General features: G+C 41.0%; 1 protein-coding gene across 4 annotated transcripts; it reads left to right on the top strand.

Moving 5' to 3' along the window:
* Positions 1–322: 322 nt before the first annotated feature.
* On the top strand, positions 323–13,303 carry GCNT1 (glucosaminyl (N-acetyl) transferase 1). 4 transcript variants are annotated; one of them, XM_074931825.1, is made up of 4 exons: positions 323–414; positions 6,927–7,003; positions 10,362–10,498; positions 10,893–13,303. In XM_074931825.1, exon 4 carries the CDS (start codon positions 11,031–11,033, stop codon positions 12,309–12,311), a length of 1,281 nt encoding a protein of 426 aa, XP_074787926.1. In that variant the 5' UTR covers positions 323–414; positions 6,927–7,003; positions 10,362–10,498; positions 10,893–11,030; the 3' UTR covers positions 12,312–13,303. The 4 variants fall into 4 exon arrangements, with proteins under 4 accessions (XP_074787926.1, XP_074787927.1, XP_074787928.1 ...); XM_074931827.1 differs by lacking the exon at positions 323–414 and adding an exon at positions 6,487–6,697; XM_074931826.1 differs by lacking the exon at positions 6,927–7,003.
* The last annotated feature ends 2,323 nt before the right edge of the window (positions 13,304–15,626 follow it).

Here is a 15,626-nt window from a genome sequence, read left to right as displayed (position 1 = left end):
GCTCCGTCCTCCGTGGGTGCCGTCCGACATCACCCGCACCGCCACAGGAAGCCTTGAGAAAAGGAAAAAAGAAGAAAAGAAAAAAAAAAAAAAGAACGCCCCCAAAAGCTAAAGAAGAGCAGTTGCAAAAGGGGCTGGCGACAGTTCGGCGCTGTCGGAGGGGGGGAGGGGGGGAGGGGGGGAGGGAGGGAGGGGGCGGGCCGCGGGCGGCGGCGCGGCGGGCCGGTGGGTGGTTGGTGCCGCGGGAGGCGGGGGCCGGGCGGGGGCCGGGCGGGGGCCGGCAGCCCAGAGCCGGCCCGCGTCGGCAGGGGACGTGCGGCTCCGCGCTGCCCCGCGCTGCCCCGCGCTGCCCCGGCGCCGCGCCTGCCGCCACCCCCCTCACCGCGCCGGGCGAAGGCGGCCTCGGCCCCGCAGGTGGGTGCTGCGGCAGGGCCGGGAGCGGCGGGGCGGGGAGAGCAGAGGAGCACCGCACCGCACCGCGCCGCGCCGCATCGCTCCTGCCGGGGGCTCCCCCGCGGCCCGCCGAGCGGCGCGGCGCAGCGCTCCTCCAGGAGCAGCGGGATGGCCGGGCAGGTGCCGCGCTGGAGGCAAGCGCAGCTGCCGTGCCTCTCTCTTCCTTCTCTTCTGCCGCTCCTCTTTACTTTCTTCCTTTCCCCTCCTTCATTTTTCTCTTTATCTGTTTATCTCCCCATTCTTTCCTCTCCTCCTTTTTATTTCTTCCCTTCCCTTTCCCCTCTTCCTTTACGCTTTTCCCTTCTTTCTCCCTTTTTCCCTTCTCCCTCTCCCCTTTACATCTCCTCTTTCCTTCTCTCCTTTCTACCGCCACCTTTTTTTTTCCTTCTCCCCTTTCTACACCCGCCACCACCCCACGCCCCTTTCTGACTGTCTTTCTTCCCTTCCTCCCCTTGCCTTTTCCCGCGGCAGTGCATGCAGGGGGAGCCCAGGGCAGGCTTGATGGCCTCGGTGGTGCTGGGTTGGTGTGCAGTCTGTTAGCGAGCACACGGTTCAGGGAACATCTGATGCTCCCGAGGTGTTGCAATACTGGGGTGTGACTCTTTCCCCCCCCATCCTCTGTTAAACTTGCTAGAACTGGGAAAACCCTGAAGAAACTTTTTTTTTTTTTTTTCCCCCCAGAACAGCAAAGCTGTGTAGAAGGTTGTAAATGGTTTTCTCTGAACCAGGTTGGGTGTGGGAGGACTCAGAAGCCTGACGGGACACTCAGCTATGCTCTGGCACTTTGCCTCCTTTCAGTGTTACCCAGAAAAGTAGATTTCTTTGTGGGAAGGAGGTGGAGTGGCAGCAGGAGGGAATGGCCGTTTTCGGAGTCTCCAATTTTAAATTTCTTTTTTTAATGGAATATCAGGTGACCTCCGAGTTGGCAAGAATGTCAGAGTCAGAAATGGTAGTAAGGGGACAAATCTAGCATTTCAAACTATCAACTTGAAAATTCTGAAAAATAATGCAGTGTAGTTCAAGTTGGAGCTCAGTTAAAATGGTACATTGTTTTTGAAAGTAGGTATATACAAAAGAAAACACTACTTTTATTTTCTCTCCTCAGTGATTACCTTCCTACAGTGAATATCAGTTATCAGCATCATCTCTTTCCTATGCATCTAAATTGTCTGGGATAATACTTCTTTCAGAGGTCTGAAGAGCCAAAATTGCTTAAAAAAACAGATTAATACCTTTGCCAAGTCTGTTCTCTTTTTTCTAACTTAAGTGAAATGCACTGGGGAACATACAAGCTGAAGATCTACCGTCTGCTGTGCTGAGAATATGGTGATATACTGAGCAAAATCCTGCTTTCCAAATTTTTTGCCACGGTGGAAACCCACTGCTAATGTTATGAAGAGATTCAATTTTGTTTTTCTAATAATGTCCTCCTGGTTTTCATTTAAATTCCAAAATAATCTAAAAGTTCTTCACCTACTTTAGTTCATAAACTCCTGAAACTTGAAAACACCTAACTTCATCAACATAGAATTCTGCCTTGGGAAGGGTGAAAAAAGGTAATTCCACAGGAATGTAGCATGCCCAGCTAGTAAAACCGAAATAACTTGTGCTATTAGGTTTACTTCATAGCTTCAGGGAAACCACTTCTTGCACTGTGGAGCATTATTACAGGCAGGATAATCATGGCACTAGTAGAGAAGCTTTATAAAACAAACAGAAACCTTGTCATATCTCAGAAAATTGTGATAGGTTATCTCAGAAAGCTGTTTGCACCCACCAGATAAGAACACTGTAAATCATAACAAAATCTGTTTTGGTAACTATGTTACCAAAATGTTCCCAGCTCCTATCATAATCATACATAGTATTCATGGTTAGATTTTAAAGTCTTCTTTTGTTTATCTTTTGGGGGAGTGGAAGGATCAGGCTTTTTCCTACCAAAAAATCCTGTAAGGAAGGAGTAAGAGGTGGCAGTTCACAACCAGTATAAAGTTTTTGTGATGACAGTTACCCATTGCTGATGATATATATATACATCACTATAAACTATAATATGGGGGGAGTGTTTATCCATCTTTTTGTGTATTTTGCAATGGAACCTACTTTCCAGGTAGTATATTCTTCTTAATAACTAAAAAGTTATAGGTTTGAACTGTATGTTTATGTGCAGTTGTATTGCAGGTCAGATTGAACACATCCCATCTGAAGTGAACAGTGAAAAAAACAAAAAAGAATATCACATAGTCCTAAACTGTAGATTAGAAGTAGGAAGTATTATTTTGTTGACTCGAACAATAGAGTTAAACCTGTGCACCTAAGCATGATGCTGATCCTTGTTAGTCCTGTAACTACAAGGGACATATGTTCTCTCCAGAGGAGATTATTGCTGCCACTATTTGTCCTCCAGCTCAGTGATGAACTGTAACTGTAGGCATGGCTTTAAAATATTGGCTTCTACACAAGGCTAAAGAAAGTCTCAGGATAATATTTTAAATGTTGTGCTTGAAGAGTGATCCAGATACTCTCCTTCCCCCACAAGATTTAGTTGTGGTTTAATAGATACTACCTTTCCTGTAACAGAGTCTGCCAGTGTGTCTCATGAAATACAAGGCAGCAGTTATCAAAATCCAGTATGTGGGCACAAGGAGTGCAGCGACTGCTCTGCTCCTGGCAAGATTTTAGTTCCTACTTTAGAATAATGTGAAAAAAATAGATACACATTTAACTTTGAAGTAGCCAACATGTAGAAATTATCTTGGTGGACACCAGGCAGTTGTACTGGGTGTTAAATTGGACAACATTACTTTAAACATTTTGTGGTTTTTGTTTTTTTTTTTTTTGTTTTGGGATTTGTTAGAGTACTTTCAGTGTTAGTTACCATAGGATAAAACATATCTTTTCGTCATTACTGAGTCACAGACTTCTCGAGGTAGGAACTGGTCACTGAACAACTTTGCCATAAGGCTTTACTTTCCTTAGTTGAAATTTCTTAATTGTGATAACTGCCTGTGGAACCTCTAAGGACAGACATGAATGCAAACAGGAACCGGGCTTTGAACTATTCTGAGGGAGATTTTCTTGATACAGTAGTACAAGAGAGTACTAGAAAGGCTAACAAAATTTACATTCTTTCAGTGCCATTTTATACACAGAGTGCATGTTCATGTGGGTTTTACTCCTTTTCTAAAAGAGAAAGATTTTCGTGTGTCAGATTCCTGACATTTGAACATAAGATCTCCGCATACCCAGGGATTTGAATTTATTTTCATACTTTTTTTTTTTTTTTCTCCCGTTGAAAAACACCTATCTGTTTTTAGCTACTCTCACTATTTAATTTCCATTAAGTGGTAGGTGCAGCAGTACTAGTTGTTTGAGGAGTTTTGTTTAAAGCTGCCTTCTAAGTTAACAAGGGACTAGAAATGTGTTCTTTTTTTTCTATAAAAAGGAAGTGTTTTACTTGGGTTTTTCAAAGCAACTCTGAAATAAAAGCTGTGCTTCTGCAGAGTGTTGTCAGTGAGCAGACAACTGCACCTATGTGGAATTCTGCTGCTGCCTCTGCATGATTTACAGGTCTTAGTCTGGTAAAGTCTAACAGTAATCCAAATACTCAGCTTGTTACTAGCTCTTATTTTCAGTAAGACTGAAGACTATCTAACGGAACAAACATGAGTACTTTCATTCAGTTACAGGCGTGTCTACTTTCAAGATCATGCTGCTTGATATCATGGAAATGCTGAGTAAATGTGACTCTGTTCTTTGTCTGGCAGATCTCTCTAGATAAGACTGTGTCTCTGCAGTCTGTGCACTTATGTATGTTTATATTTATGCAAGCTGCTTACTGCTTTAAAAATCACTTCCTCATCAGAACAAATGTTCTGCATAACTGAGCCTGAATGGAAGCAGGTTAATTGTAATAACTGCTTCCAAGACGTGTGTGCTTTGAAGCATTGTCATAAAACTCAAGGACTTTCCAGCAAATCCACCCTCAATGGAGGGCCTTCTTCTGAAGTGTTGAGGAAAAGTTTTGTATCTCAGGTGGAATTTGTGAATGAGGAAAGAGAAACAAAGATCTGGTCAACACCTGCTCACTATTCTCAGGGGTAGCTGAAGTTTCCTTATATCTTACTTCCCTCTGAGGCAAGAAAAGGGAAAAATTAAGTCAATTCTGACTCTCACTCCCCACCCATCAAAACGATTACTTGTCTCCTGGCCCATCCCAACTGCCACTTCAGAGGTGGGTGTACTCAGCACTACATTTTCCACTTGGCTTTTCTTCAATACATTTCTATAAAAACAAAAATACCATGTTGTCATGAATGGGTGGTAGGGTATTAGTGCAGCTGCCAGGAAGTTTTCAAATACCTGTTGTAAAGCTTTCATTAAAAGCTAATGTGTCTGTGGACATACAATAGAGGCCATGTAATGTTCATGTTGCTGGGTCCTCTCCACAGTAGCTGTATGGCAAAAGTCACCAAAGCAGCTACAAGAGAGGAAACATCACCCTCTACTTCCTCTGGTATTTCTTAGAGGAAGCAGAATAGGAGTCAAAATGAAGGGAATAAAGCTGGGTGCACATTAGTTCAGCAGCCCACAAGGCTGAGTTGAGGCACCAGCACATTGCAGCTAAATCTGCAAGACCTATCAGATCCTCCCTGCTCTTGTTATAACTGTTTTTAATCTCCTGATGGTCTTCATGATGCTGACTCTCTTTCCTGTGTTTCTATTAGTCGTTCACAAGATTTACAGGCTGCTGAAGTAACCCAAAGTACTTTCTTACCCTCTACCTACACCTTTCTGAACTTCTGATGCTGCTATTGGCTCATGGTGTGTTTTCGGAAGCTGAGTTTAATGTCTTTCCTCAACAGATTTTCCCACTGATAGGAGAAAAGACTGAAGTGCCAAAATTGAAAGACACCTGAATTTTTTGTTCCTGTGTTACCAGCTCCTAATGATTTTTATCTTATCATGAGATGGGTCTATGTACTATTTCACAGCAAACCCTCACTGCTTTTTCAAGGCAAGAATACACTTGGCATAAAAATGTATGGTAACTGCTTAAATACAAAAAAATACCTACTTAGTTTATGGTTTCACTCTGCTCCCTAAACTACTTCAGACAGAACAGAGGAGGGTGATAACATTTTATGTGAGCTGGCATGAGGGAGGCCCTGCAATGCCTGAGAAATGGGAATCCTGTTTTTCCAATCCACTATAACTCAGACAAAATGAATAGCCCCAGAGAGCAGTGCAATCCTAATGTGACAATGATCAGAAGCTGCCATTGCTTTTAACCTTGTTCAGCAAAAGATACATCTCTCACTCTCAGCCATATCTGTCCAAACAAGTGCCTAAAACCTGAAGCCTGAGTTTGCTGGACTGCGGCATAGTGAGCAGTTTTCCAGGGTGCCCCAGGGCCCGGGGCTCCCTGTGGTGGTGGGTCTGTCAGTAGCTGTCCCACTGCCCCAGCCAGGAGTGGGGCAGCTGGGGGGCATGGGGGCAGCCCTGGAGACCACCCTGACAACTCCATGGGGAGTGGGACAGGTCAAGGCTGGGCTGATGCTTGGGCCCAGCTTGTCACGGCCAAAAAGGCAGGTGTGGGAGCTGGAGACCAGCCCTGCTGTGGCTCACTGGGGCAGGGGCTGACAGCCCTGGAAGGCTGAAGGGGGGTCATGAGGGAGCTCGGAGGGGTCTGGCTGGAGCTGTCAAGGCCTGTAAGTGCCCTTGGGGCCCTGCTGGCGGCCATGAAAGCCTGCTTGGATCTGCTTGCGATATCGGACCAGTTGCACTGTGCAGCTGCTGCAGCGGAGGTCTGCTCTGCCAAAGGCTGCTTTAGTGTTTCTGGGCTGAGGCACGCACCCTGCATCAGGTGTGGTGTAGCAGCGCTTTGCTGGCTCTGTGCCCTTGCAAACATCCTCTTTCTTAGGATCAGCCCTGTGGTGTTGATGTAAGGGTCTTGCTAATAGGACTGCCACTACATGCTGCAGCTCAAGTCCAGCCTGTCTGTATAAAACCTCCATGTGAACTTTGGTCTCCTTCTGAGCTGTTACAATCTTAGAAAAATGTTTTGTTTGTTTTTTCCTCTGAAGACTTGGGCTTCTTGGGATTTTCTGTTTGTTTTTAAGGATGGGTGAAGCCACACGTATCTAAAATCACATGCTGAGCTGGGCTCGGAGGGTGCTGCTCCCTCCTGTCTGTGGCCACAGCCTTTCTTTGAGGAAGCTTATTCCCCTTAAGATCCTTTTGCGTAAGTACTCATGTAGTCTACTGACTCATTTCGGGAGTACCATGGGTCAGATTAATAATTTAGCATGTAGGGTTAACACAAGTTTATATACTAACCAGGTAAAGACACTGTTAACGAAATCAGATGTTTTAGAGTAGCACAGTAGTAGTACTGTAACGTAAAAGTTAAATCAGAACCTGACTTTTACCAAGACATCTCCCAAACTGCCAGGTGATTACTTGTTTCACAGATGAATGAACTAAGAGACAGATGATCCAAGTGATTTGCCCTCTGACACTGAAGAGGTGCCAGAACTGGAGATTTAAAGTAAGTATAGTAATGCTTCTTTCCATAAGGTCTATTTAAATGGAGAACACTAGTCTCTAGTAAAAATCAAGTTGAAATTATCTTTGTTTTGTGCGTAGTCATACCATACAGTTTGTATATATTAGGGGAGGCCTCATCGCCTGCTACAGCTACCTGAAAGGAGGTTGCAGAGAGCTGGGGATGAGTCTCTTGAACCAAGTAACAAGCGATAGGACAAGAGGGAATGGCCTCAAGTTGTGCCAGGGAAGGTTTAGACTGGATATTAGGAACAATTTCTTTACAGAAGGGGTTGTTAGGTGTTGGAATGGGCTGCCCAGGGCAGTGGTGGAGTCCCCATCCCTGGAGGTGTTTAAGAGTCAGGTTGACATAGCACTGAGGGATATGGTGTAGTTGGGAACTGTTAATATTATGTTAATGGTTGGACTAGGTGATCTTCAAGGTCTTTTCCAACCTAGATGATTCTGTGTATACAACAGTGAAGAATAACTTTGGCAGGAAAGAGGGAAGCAGGCAGCTAACTCAGCCTTTGTACTAACTCCTCCAAATGTTTCCTCTTTTAATAACTGCTGCATCAGAAATACAGTCACTTGAGGAGGAGGCAGTAAAAGAAGGAAGTGGGTCAAGTACATAACTTCTGCAGCTGAACTTCAGTTGAGAGCAAGACCAAGGCTGCAGGATGTAGTCTTTTATCTGTGGCTGTACAAACTTCCCTCCTGCTCTACCACAGTGCAAAGTGTTGTCTTGGGAACCACATTCTCTAGTGTGCACACTAAAGCTACACAGAGCTTGAGAAAAAGATCTTATCTTTACTGAATGCAGTCTGAAGCTATGTTTATGAGTATTCTAGACTTGTCAAACTTTATAAACCAAAACCCAGGTATATTATTAGAGAAAAGGTACCAAGTCTTTCCTTATCTTGAAAAGGCCAGCTTTTGTGAAGAATGGGATATGATCAAGTTTTAGGACTTTTCTAAAAAGGAATTGTAAGCATAAACAATTTATTGTTAAGACTGTTTATAAGAATCAGCATGTCAGTGAGAGAAATTTGACTGTGGGGAAAAACCTTCACCTAAAATAAGAGCCTTGTTAACATGTAAATGTTTGCAGATCTCTCATTTTGGTATAATGGAAATGCAAGGTCTGATTATTCTGAGCTCAAAACGTTAGAAAAATTGTATCCAGCTGGGTATACAAGGCCTTTCTGAAAGAGATTCTTTACCCTGCTTTCAACTAACTTTTATTCTAAAACAGGAGCATGAAAGACTTCTTAGCAGGCTTTATTGTTTGGAAATTGTAGAAGGGGAAGATCACAATGGTATCTTTCGGTTAAGGCTCTGCCTCCCTGCATTCTAAAGAATAGGGAGATGGTGGCAATCCTCTTGAAGTGTATGTTAGTCCTCAATGCTAGTGCTCCTATAAAAACTGAGAATAGAATAAAATAGTAGTGCTAACTCTCATCCTAAAGAAAGAAGGATTCCAGCTTCTGTCGTCTAACCTTCACAAATATAAGTGTATTCAAAGTACATTTTAAATTCTAGAAAAGTCTTAATTTCTAAGTTGGTGGACAGAAAACAGTAATTTAAGGATATTACAGTCTTAATCCTGTGGAAATGTATACTTGATAGAGATTATGGAGATTATCACATAGCAAGTATCCTCCCTTTGTTAATTTTATATGTGATGGATATTATATTTATTGGCTCAGATCTACTAGTAAAAAATAGGAGGACATCTAGTAAGCAAGCATGCGATAAGTTATAAAGCATGTTAAAATTTGCCCTAAATAATGTCATAGTGTTTGACGCCACATTGCAAATTCAAAGTAGTGTGGAATTTCCTTTTTTAAATTTGAAAAATTCAAATTCCAAGTGTGAGATCTGTTATTTAAAAGGTACCTCTCTATATTTTCTGCTGTAATTGCACACTAGTTCAGTTGGGTACTGGCTACTTCAGGGTTAAAATTGTATTTCTTCCAGTTTGATTTCACTATACACCTAAACCAGACTTGGAACAAATGTCCTCCTCCCTAAGATAAATCAGAAATGCAGGATAAAATCATTACAGGTGTAACTCTGAAAATAAAGTATACTTTATAGTAAATAAGATGTTTATCTAATGCTGTTAGTCACAAATAGTTTGTGGTCTCTGCCTTGAATTCTGGTCTCTGGTTTGAATTACAACATATTTGGTTACAGTACTTCCTTAAAATACTGGTGAACCTTATAGCTGTGTTAGACATTCATGCAGTGATCCACACTGTCGTGTCCCCCCCCCCCCGCCTACAACATGTGGAGTGGACCCAATGTGTAGTGCAACCTAGTGGCAGCATTACTACCAAAAAACTGTGATGCCAGCCCTCGATTTCTCACATGCACCTGTTCTGAGATTTGCAAGTAGCATGTTAAAAGCCACAGTTTGAGAATGAAAATGATACTGGTATACCTTAAAGAAAAGGGGGGGGGGGGGGGGCAGGGAGAATAAAATCTTATGCTGAACAGCCTACAGCACAATCCAGAAGTGAACACAGTGCACGCTTCTTAAACCAATCTTCTTAGCAGTTTTTTGGAGTAGCAGTTACAGCTGTTCAGAAAGTTATTCAGAGGCACTAATTTTTTCTTAAAAGTAGTAAAAATGAAATAAGCTGTATATCTCTCAAATACTTCAGTATTTCATTAACATTTTAACTTATAGATCAGAATTTTAGAAGACATTCTCTATAAACTGTTTTTTTTTTTTTTAAATTAGAGGTTGGTTTGAAATTCAGACCTGTGCTGAATTATTAGGCAATGAATTTGTGAGTACAAATGGCATTTGAGTGGCAATGTAGGTTGTTTTAGGATATTGCATTCTTGATCAGTTTACCTGCATGAGGTAGTATTTACAAAAAAAAGACACCCAGATCTGTAATCCAGTTCTAGACTGTTTTCTGAACAGCTACAGCTATAGCAGCTACATAACTATGCAGTGATCCCTTCACAGAGTACTGAAATAGATAAAAGGTTCTTAAGGGAAAACAGGACTAACAAACCAAAAATACAGTGCCTGTGAAATAAAGATGCTAATAATATTGGCATATTCTAACTCTTGTTGAAACTCAGCCTGGAAGCCTATTTCCACATAAAAGCAACTTCTGAATGAAAAACAAGTGTGTTGAATCAGTGGTAACACAACACTGCTGTGCTCTTGGATTTGTTCATTTGCAGTAACAACACAAATCAGCTTTAGAATCAGCTTTAGAGATAGGCCATAAGTATTGCTTTTTATCTTAAACAGGTGCTTCAGTAATTCAGCAACATCTGTTCTCACAACTTGGAAAGTTGAGGAGCTATGCTGTATTAATTTCTCCCCTTCTCCTTAGCTCTTTTCTGATGATATTTCTAAGCTAACCTCCAGGATGTTGAAGAGACTGTATCTCACAGAAAAACCATGAAAAGCTTCATAGACTGCTTTCCCAGTGAAAAGATAAAAGTGTGTCTAGCGTCCAGGAAGTGAGAGGTAAGTTATAAGAAAACCCATGTCAATGCTGAAGTGAGTATAAAACATTCTTGTCAAACTCTGAACCATGAATTAACATCAAATACTTGTTTCTCCGTAATGTATCTGATTTACCGGCTTTAATTCTGTCAGAGGTAGCTGAATCAGCTCTGTTTTCTTACTGAACTTTGTTTTGTAGTCTTAGTACTATGGAAATAGCATCTCATGAAAACTGACTCTCCCAATCTTTTTCTAAAACTAATTTTAGTCATTAATTTCTAATTTGCAACAGAGTATTTTTGACTGAAGCAGTCACCTTTTTACTGTCTCTAAATAACAATGTCATTACGAAAATGTACCTTTTTAGAGAAACCTCTTAGTCTTTGAATGACAGTCATATTTCATTTTATTTTAGGATTTTTCCTTCTATGTCCCTGACAAAACTCACCAAATTCCTGAGAAACACAGACTGTTTTTTCTGAAGTTGTTGAAGCTGATATGAGCAGAGTCGAGCGCATTTTTTTTAGTCCTGAAAAGCTACCTGGCATTTGAAATGCTGAAGAGGAAATTACGGTTTTGCCACAACTCACGCTTCAGGCTTTTCTTGGGTCTAACTCTTATTTTAGTAATTGTTTCGGTTTTGAAAGTTAACCAGAAACAAGACTTCTTAAATCGGAGACACCTAGAGCTGACAAAAGAAGATCCTATTGGCAATGTTAACTGCACCAAAATTATAGAGGGGGATATAGAAGAGATTGAAAAGGTAAAGCTTGAGACGTTGTCAGTGTCATTTAAGAAACGCCCCAGACTAACAACAAATGATTATATTAACATGACAGCAGACTGTGCCTCCTTCACCAAGACTAGGAAATACATTATGGAACCTCTCAGCAATGAAGAAGCAGAATTTCCAATTGCTTACTCAATAGTGGTTTATCACAAAATTGAAATGCTTGATAGACTCCTAAGATCAATCTACGCCCCTCAGAATTTTTACTGCATTCATGTTGACAAAAAGTCTCCAGAATCTTTTTTTGCTGCTGTGCAGGGCATAGTCTCATGTTTTGATAACGTCTTTATTTCCAGCCAGTTAGAGAGCGTTGTATATGCTTCATGGAGCCGGGTGCAGGCAGATATTAACTGCATGAAAGATCTCTACAGAAGAAGTGCAAACTGGAAATATCTAATAAACCTCTGTGGCATGGACTTTCCTATAAAGACCAACCAGGAAATGGTAGAGAAATTAAAAGCCCTTAAAGGCGAAAACAGCTTGGAAACAGAAAAAATGCCTGTTTATAAAGAAGTAAGATGGAAAAAACACCATGAGATTATTGATGGTAAAATAAAGAACATGGGCATAGACAAACAACTACCACCTCTCAGTACTCCAATTTTTTCTGGTAGTGCCTATTTTGTAGTAAGCAGAAGATTTGTAGAATACGTATTAGAAAGCAGCAAAATACTTAAGTTTATTGAGTGGGCAAAAGACACTTACAGCCCAGATGAGTACCTGTGGGCAACAATTCAGAGAATCCCTGAAGTTCCAGGTGCAGTTTCTTCTAGTGACAAGTATGATGTTTCTGACATGAATGCGCTGGCCAGGTTTGTCAAGTGGCAGTACTTTGAAGGTGACATGTCTAAAGGTGCACCCTACCCGCCATGCAGTGGAGTTCATGTTCGCTCTGTCTGTGTTTTTGGGGTAGGAGACCTGAACTGGATGCTACGAAACCACCACTTCTTTGCTAATAAGTTTGACATTGATGTTGACCCTTTTGCAGTGAAATGTCTGGAAGAGTATTTGCGACACAAAGCTTTGTATCTGCAAAAGAACTGAAATACTGCATATTTGTGTTAACAGAATATAGGTACATACAATACACAGCTGTGTACTCTTTTTTTTAAGATGTAACACCGGTCATGGTGATGCTGATGATGTGTAATGGTTCTCAACATCTTGGCATTGCGGTGATGATGCCCTCCCTGCCTTGTTTATGGACAAGGGGGAGAGAAGACAGATCTCAAGTGAAGATGGGGATGCCTTGTATGGCACACTGAGGCTTGGAACTTCGGGTGCAAAATTGAAGACAGCAATTTTTGAAAGGCCAACTATTTGGAATATTTATTATCTAAAAAGTGGAATGGACTTCCTTTGGCTAAATTATTTGTTTTAAGGCTTGGAAAATGCATGTTGTTCATGGTTATTCCTCTTTTTTTTTTTTTTTTTTTTTTTTCCCCCATGAATGTAATGCTAGCTGGAAGGAAAAGATGAGGGGAGTTGGGGCGGTGGGGGGAGGAAAGAAGCAGCTGGACTGCACAGACTTCCTACAGAGTACTGAAAGATCTCAGGAAAATAACATTAGAAGTGATCTGAAAACTCTACAAAAGGGAATTTACCAAAGCCAGCTGTCATCATTTAACGTAAATCTGACTGCTGTAGTTCTGTAATATGTAATTCTTAATCCTCCTGAATATTTCATCTTCAGCATGGAGTATTAAGGACTTGTGTTTAAATTTTTGTAGCCAAATCTTGGTTTTGTACTCTTAAACCCCTCTGATAATGTGATATAAAGTTTATACACTAGTTTGTAATTATGTCTTCTCAGGGAAACTTCAGTTTTGTGCCTGATGAGGGTTAGACTTGTAATGTTATACTTTTTACTGTATTGGAAGTCTTGCTTTTGGATCCAAAATGACTCAAGTTTCTCAAAAACTTGAGAACTGCAGTAGTGTCTAAATGTCACTGATGGAACTGGTGGTTTCTGCTTTCTGTCAAGCTGCTCAATTTGCATTCCAGATTCATTTAACATTGAGTATGCAAAAATAAAGTTATTTTTCTAAATGATATCACCTCTTCCTACAATTAAAGTCCTTCTAAAAGCACCATCAAAAAGTCCTAATGATAAAGACCTAAAGTGCTTTTACATACTCATCTGAAGCTGCAGCTAAGTCCTACCTTTCCTCCATATGTTCATGTGTCTGTGTTTGTTTAGGTTTCGCTGGTGAAGCTTTTTTATTTATTTGCTTTTTTTGGTAGAAGGGAAAGGAGGAAATCTGGCGAAGTTTTGTTCCAGGTTAAGTCTCTGCTTGGTTTAGCTGCTGCAATGTGACACAGAAGCATGGTGATGAGAGAACAAGACACTGAAGGACGATACTATTTCTTTCCATATGAAGTCAGGTTTGTCATGCATGGTTACTGTCAGGTGTCTCGTTACTCCTGAGGTGACAGAAAAATTTATTACAGGCACTAGCAAATGGCAAAACAGACTAAATTTTTTGTTTCTTGAACTGTTGCTGTGATGGCAGCACGTGTTTCTTACGACGGTAGTTTGTCGTGAAGTTTCTCGTAAGGTGTGCCCCAGTACTTAGACATTAACATAATGAACTGCTTACTCTTGATCACGCAACAGCTAGAAGGGCAAGCAATTTAGGCTGAAGTACAGCCTGTTCTTGCCAACCCCCAAAACACATGAAAGCTGTTTAGAGAGTCTTCAGAGACTCTTCTATGATGCATAAACAGGGAATTAAAGACTGTGAGCTGAGGCAGTGAAGGGAAATACCCTGTCTTCCCCACCCTTTGGGGTTTTTTGTGATAAATTAACAGTAACCCGTTTCTGGCAGGCAAGTCTTCCAGGTGCCTTAGAAAGCAGACCTAAAAAGGCAATACCCTTAAGTTATGTTCTTAATTCCATTTCAAGACACTAACTTTTTCCAGATATTCTTACTCAGTTTTCAAGAATATACACTTACTGGATTTATCAAGTTATTTTCCTCATACGTATTCTGAGTATTTCTATTTTATAATGGAAATGCGTCAGTTTCTTACTCTTTGCATACAAATAACAGTTGGGAGGTGTGTTCTTTTTTTTTTTTTTTTTTTCCCCCCCCCCTCTTTTCTGGGTCAGCCACTAACCTCATACAGATCCTCTGCATTATGGTATCACTTACTTGCTTTGCTTTACATTTCAGTATCTTCAGACAGGGAAATATTTTGCTCAGAGCCCTCATTTAAACTCTGTGGCTCTAAAACTGAGCTTTGCTTTTGGGGTCTTAACATGGTTGGCTTCTAGGATTTACCAGTATTCATTTTAGTCTGTCTTCTATAGCTATAATAGAACTTGATAAGAAAAAGTTAAGAACACAACCAACATATTTAAAAATACATTGTTGGCCCCCCCCTAACCTGAGATGTATAGAGAAAAAAGATACAGAAAAAATTTAGCTAGGAAAAACATATCATGATAGGCCCTGAGCAGATGTCACCTGTTAAAATCCATGTTACATGCTCCCAAGACAACGCTGGCACTTCCTCTGACAGATACAGGTCTAACTATACTTTTTAAAAATAATTTGCTTTGTATTTGGGAACGTAGGCATACTGGGACATCTAGTGACATACAAGTAATGGTCTCCTGTTCTGTACTATGAAATCATACTAATCTCACCTATCTTCCTTTCTTCCTTTTTTTTTTTTTTTTTTTTTTTTCCCCCAGGGACTTGACCCTGCCTTAATTCTCTTAATTCAAACAAGCAGTATTTCAGAAATCCTTTAGCAGATGTTTACTTACTAAATTCTCCACTAACTTTAATGGCATTAGCTTGTCTACATCAAAATCCTTTTATGTCTCTTCCTTTCAACCAACTTGCCTTTGCTACATGTGGGGGTAGGGAGCAGAAATGGTTGTATAGCTTCAAAGTATATTCTACTAACTGGTGTGTGATAGGGAAAGTGAAAGCTGTGGTTTAGAATCAACAGTTACTGGTGAGTCTTTAGTGCATATTGGCACCACCTGAACTGCATTAGTGATTCTGGAAAGGGACTTCCCAGTGTTGATGTGAAATGAGTTTATTATGGAAAACATACCGGAAGAGTGCACATCACCTGTCTGTAGGTAATGCTTTTAATCCCATTTCATATCAGAATGATGTTAATTAAGTGTTGCTTGCACCAGGCAGTTAAAACTTAATTACCTTTTTGAACCACTAGATTATTAGGATGATGTTGTAATACCTCGTCTCCAAGCATCAGTTGAAATGTTGTCACCCTTGGCTTTGAGTTAATCCCAGCCACCCTTTCTGCCTTTTCAAGTTTAAGGCAGATAGGTCTTTTTGCAAAAATCAGCAAACTAGTTGTTAGCGATACACCAACTCT

Source organism: Athene noctua, chromosome Z (assembly GCF_965140245.1).
Source record: "Athene noctua chromosome Z, bAthNoc1.hap1.1, whole genome shotgun sequence".
Lineage (NCBI taxonomy): Eukaryota > Metazoa > Chordata > Aves > Strigiformes > Strigidae > Athene > Athene noctua.
This window is presented reverse-complemented; position numbering and strand designations above follow the sequence as displayed.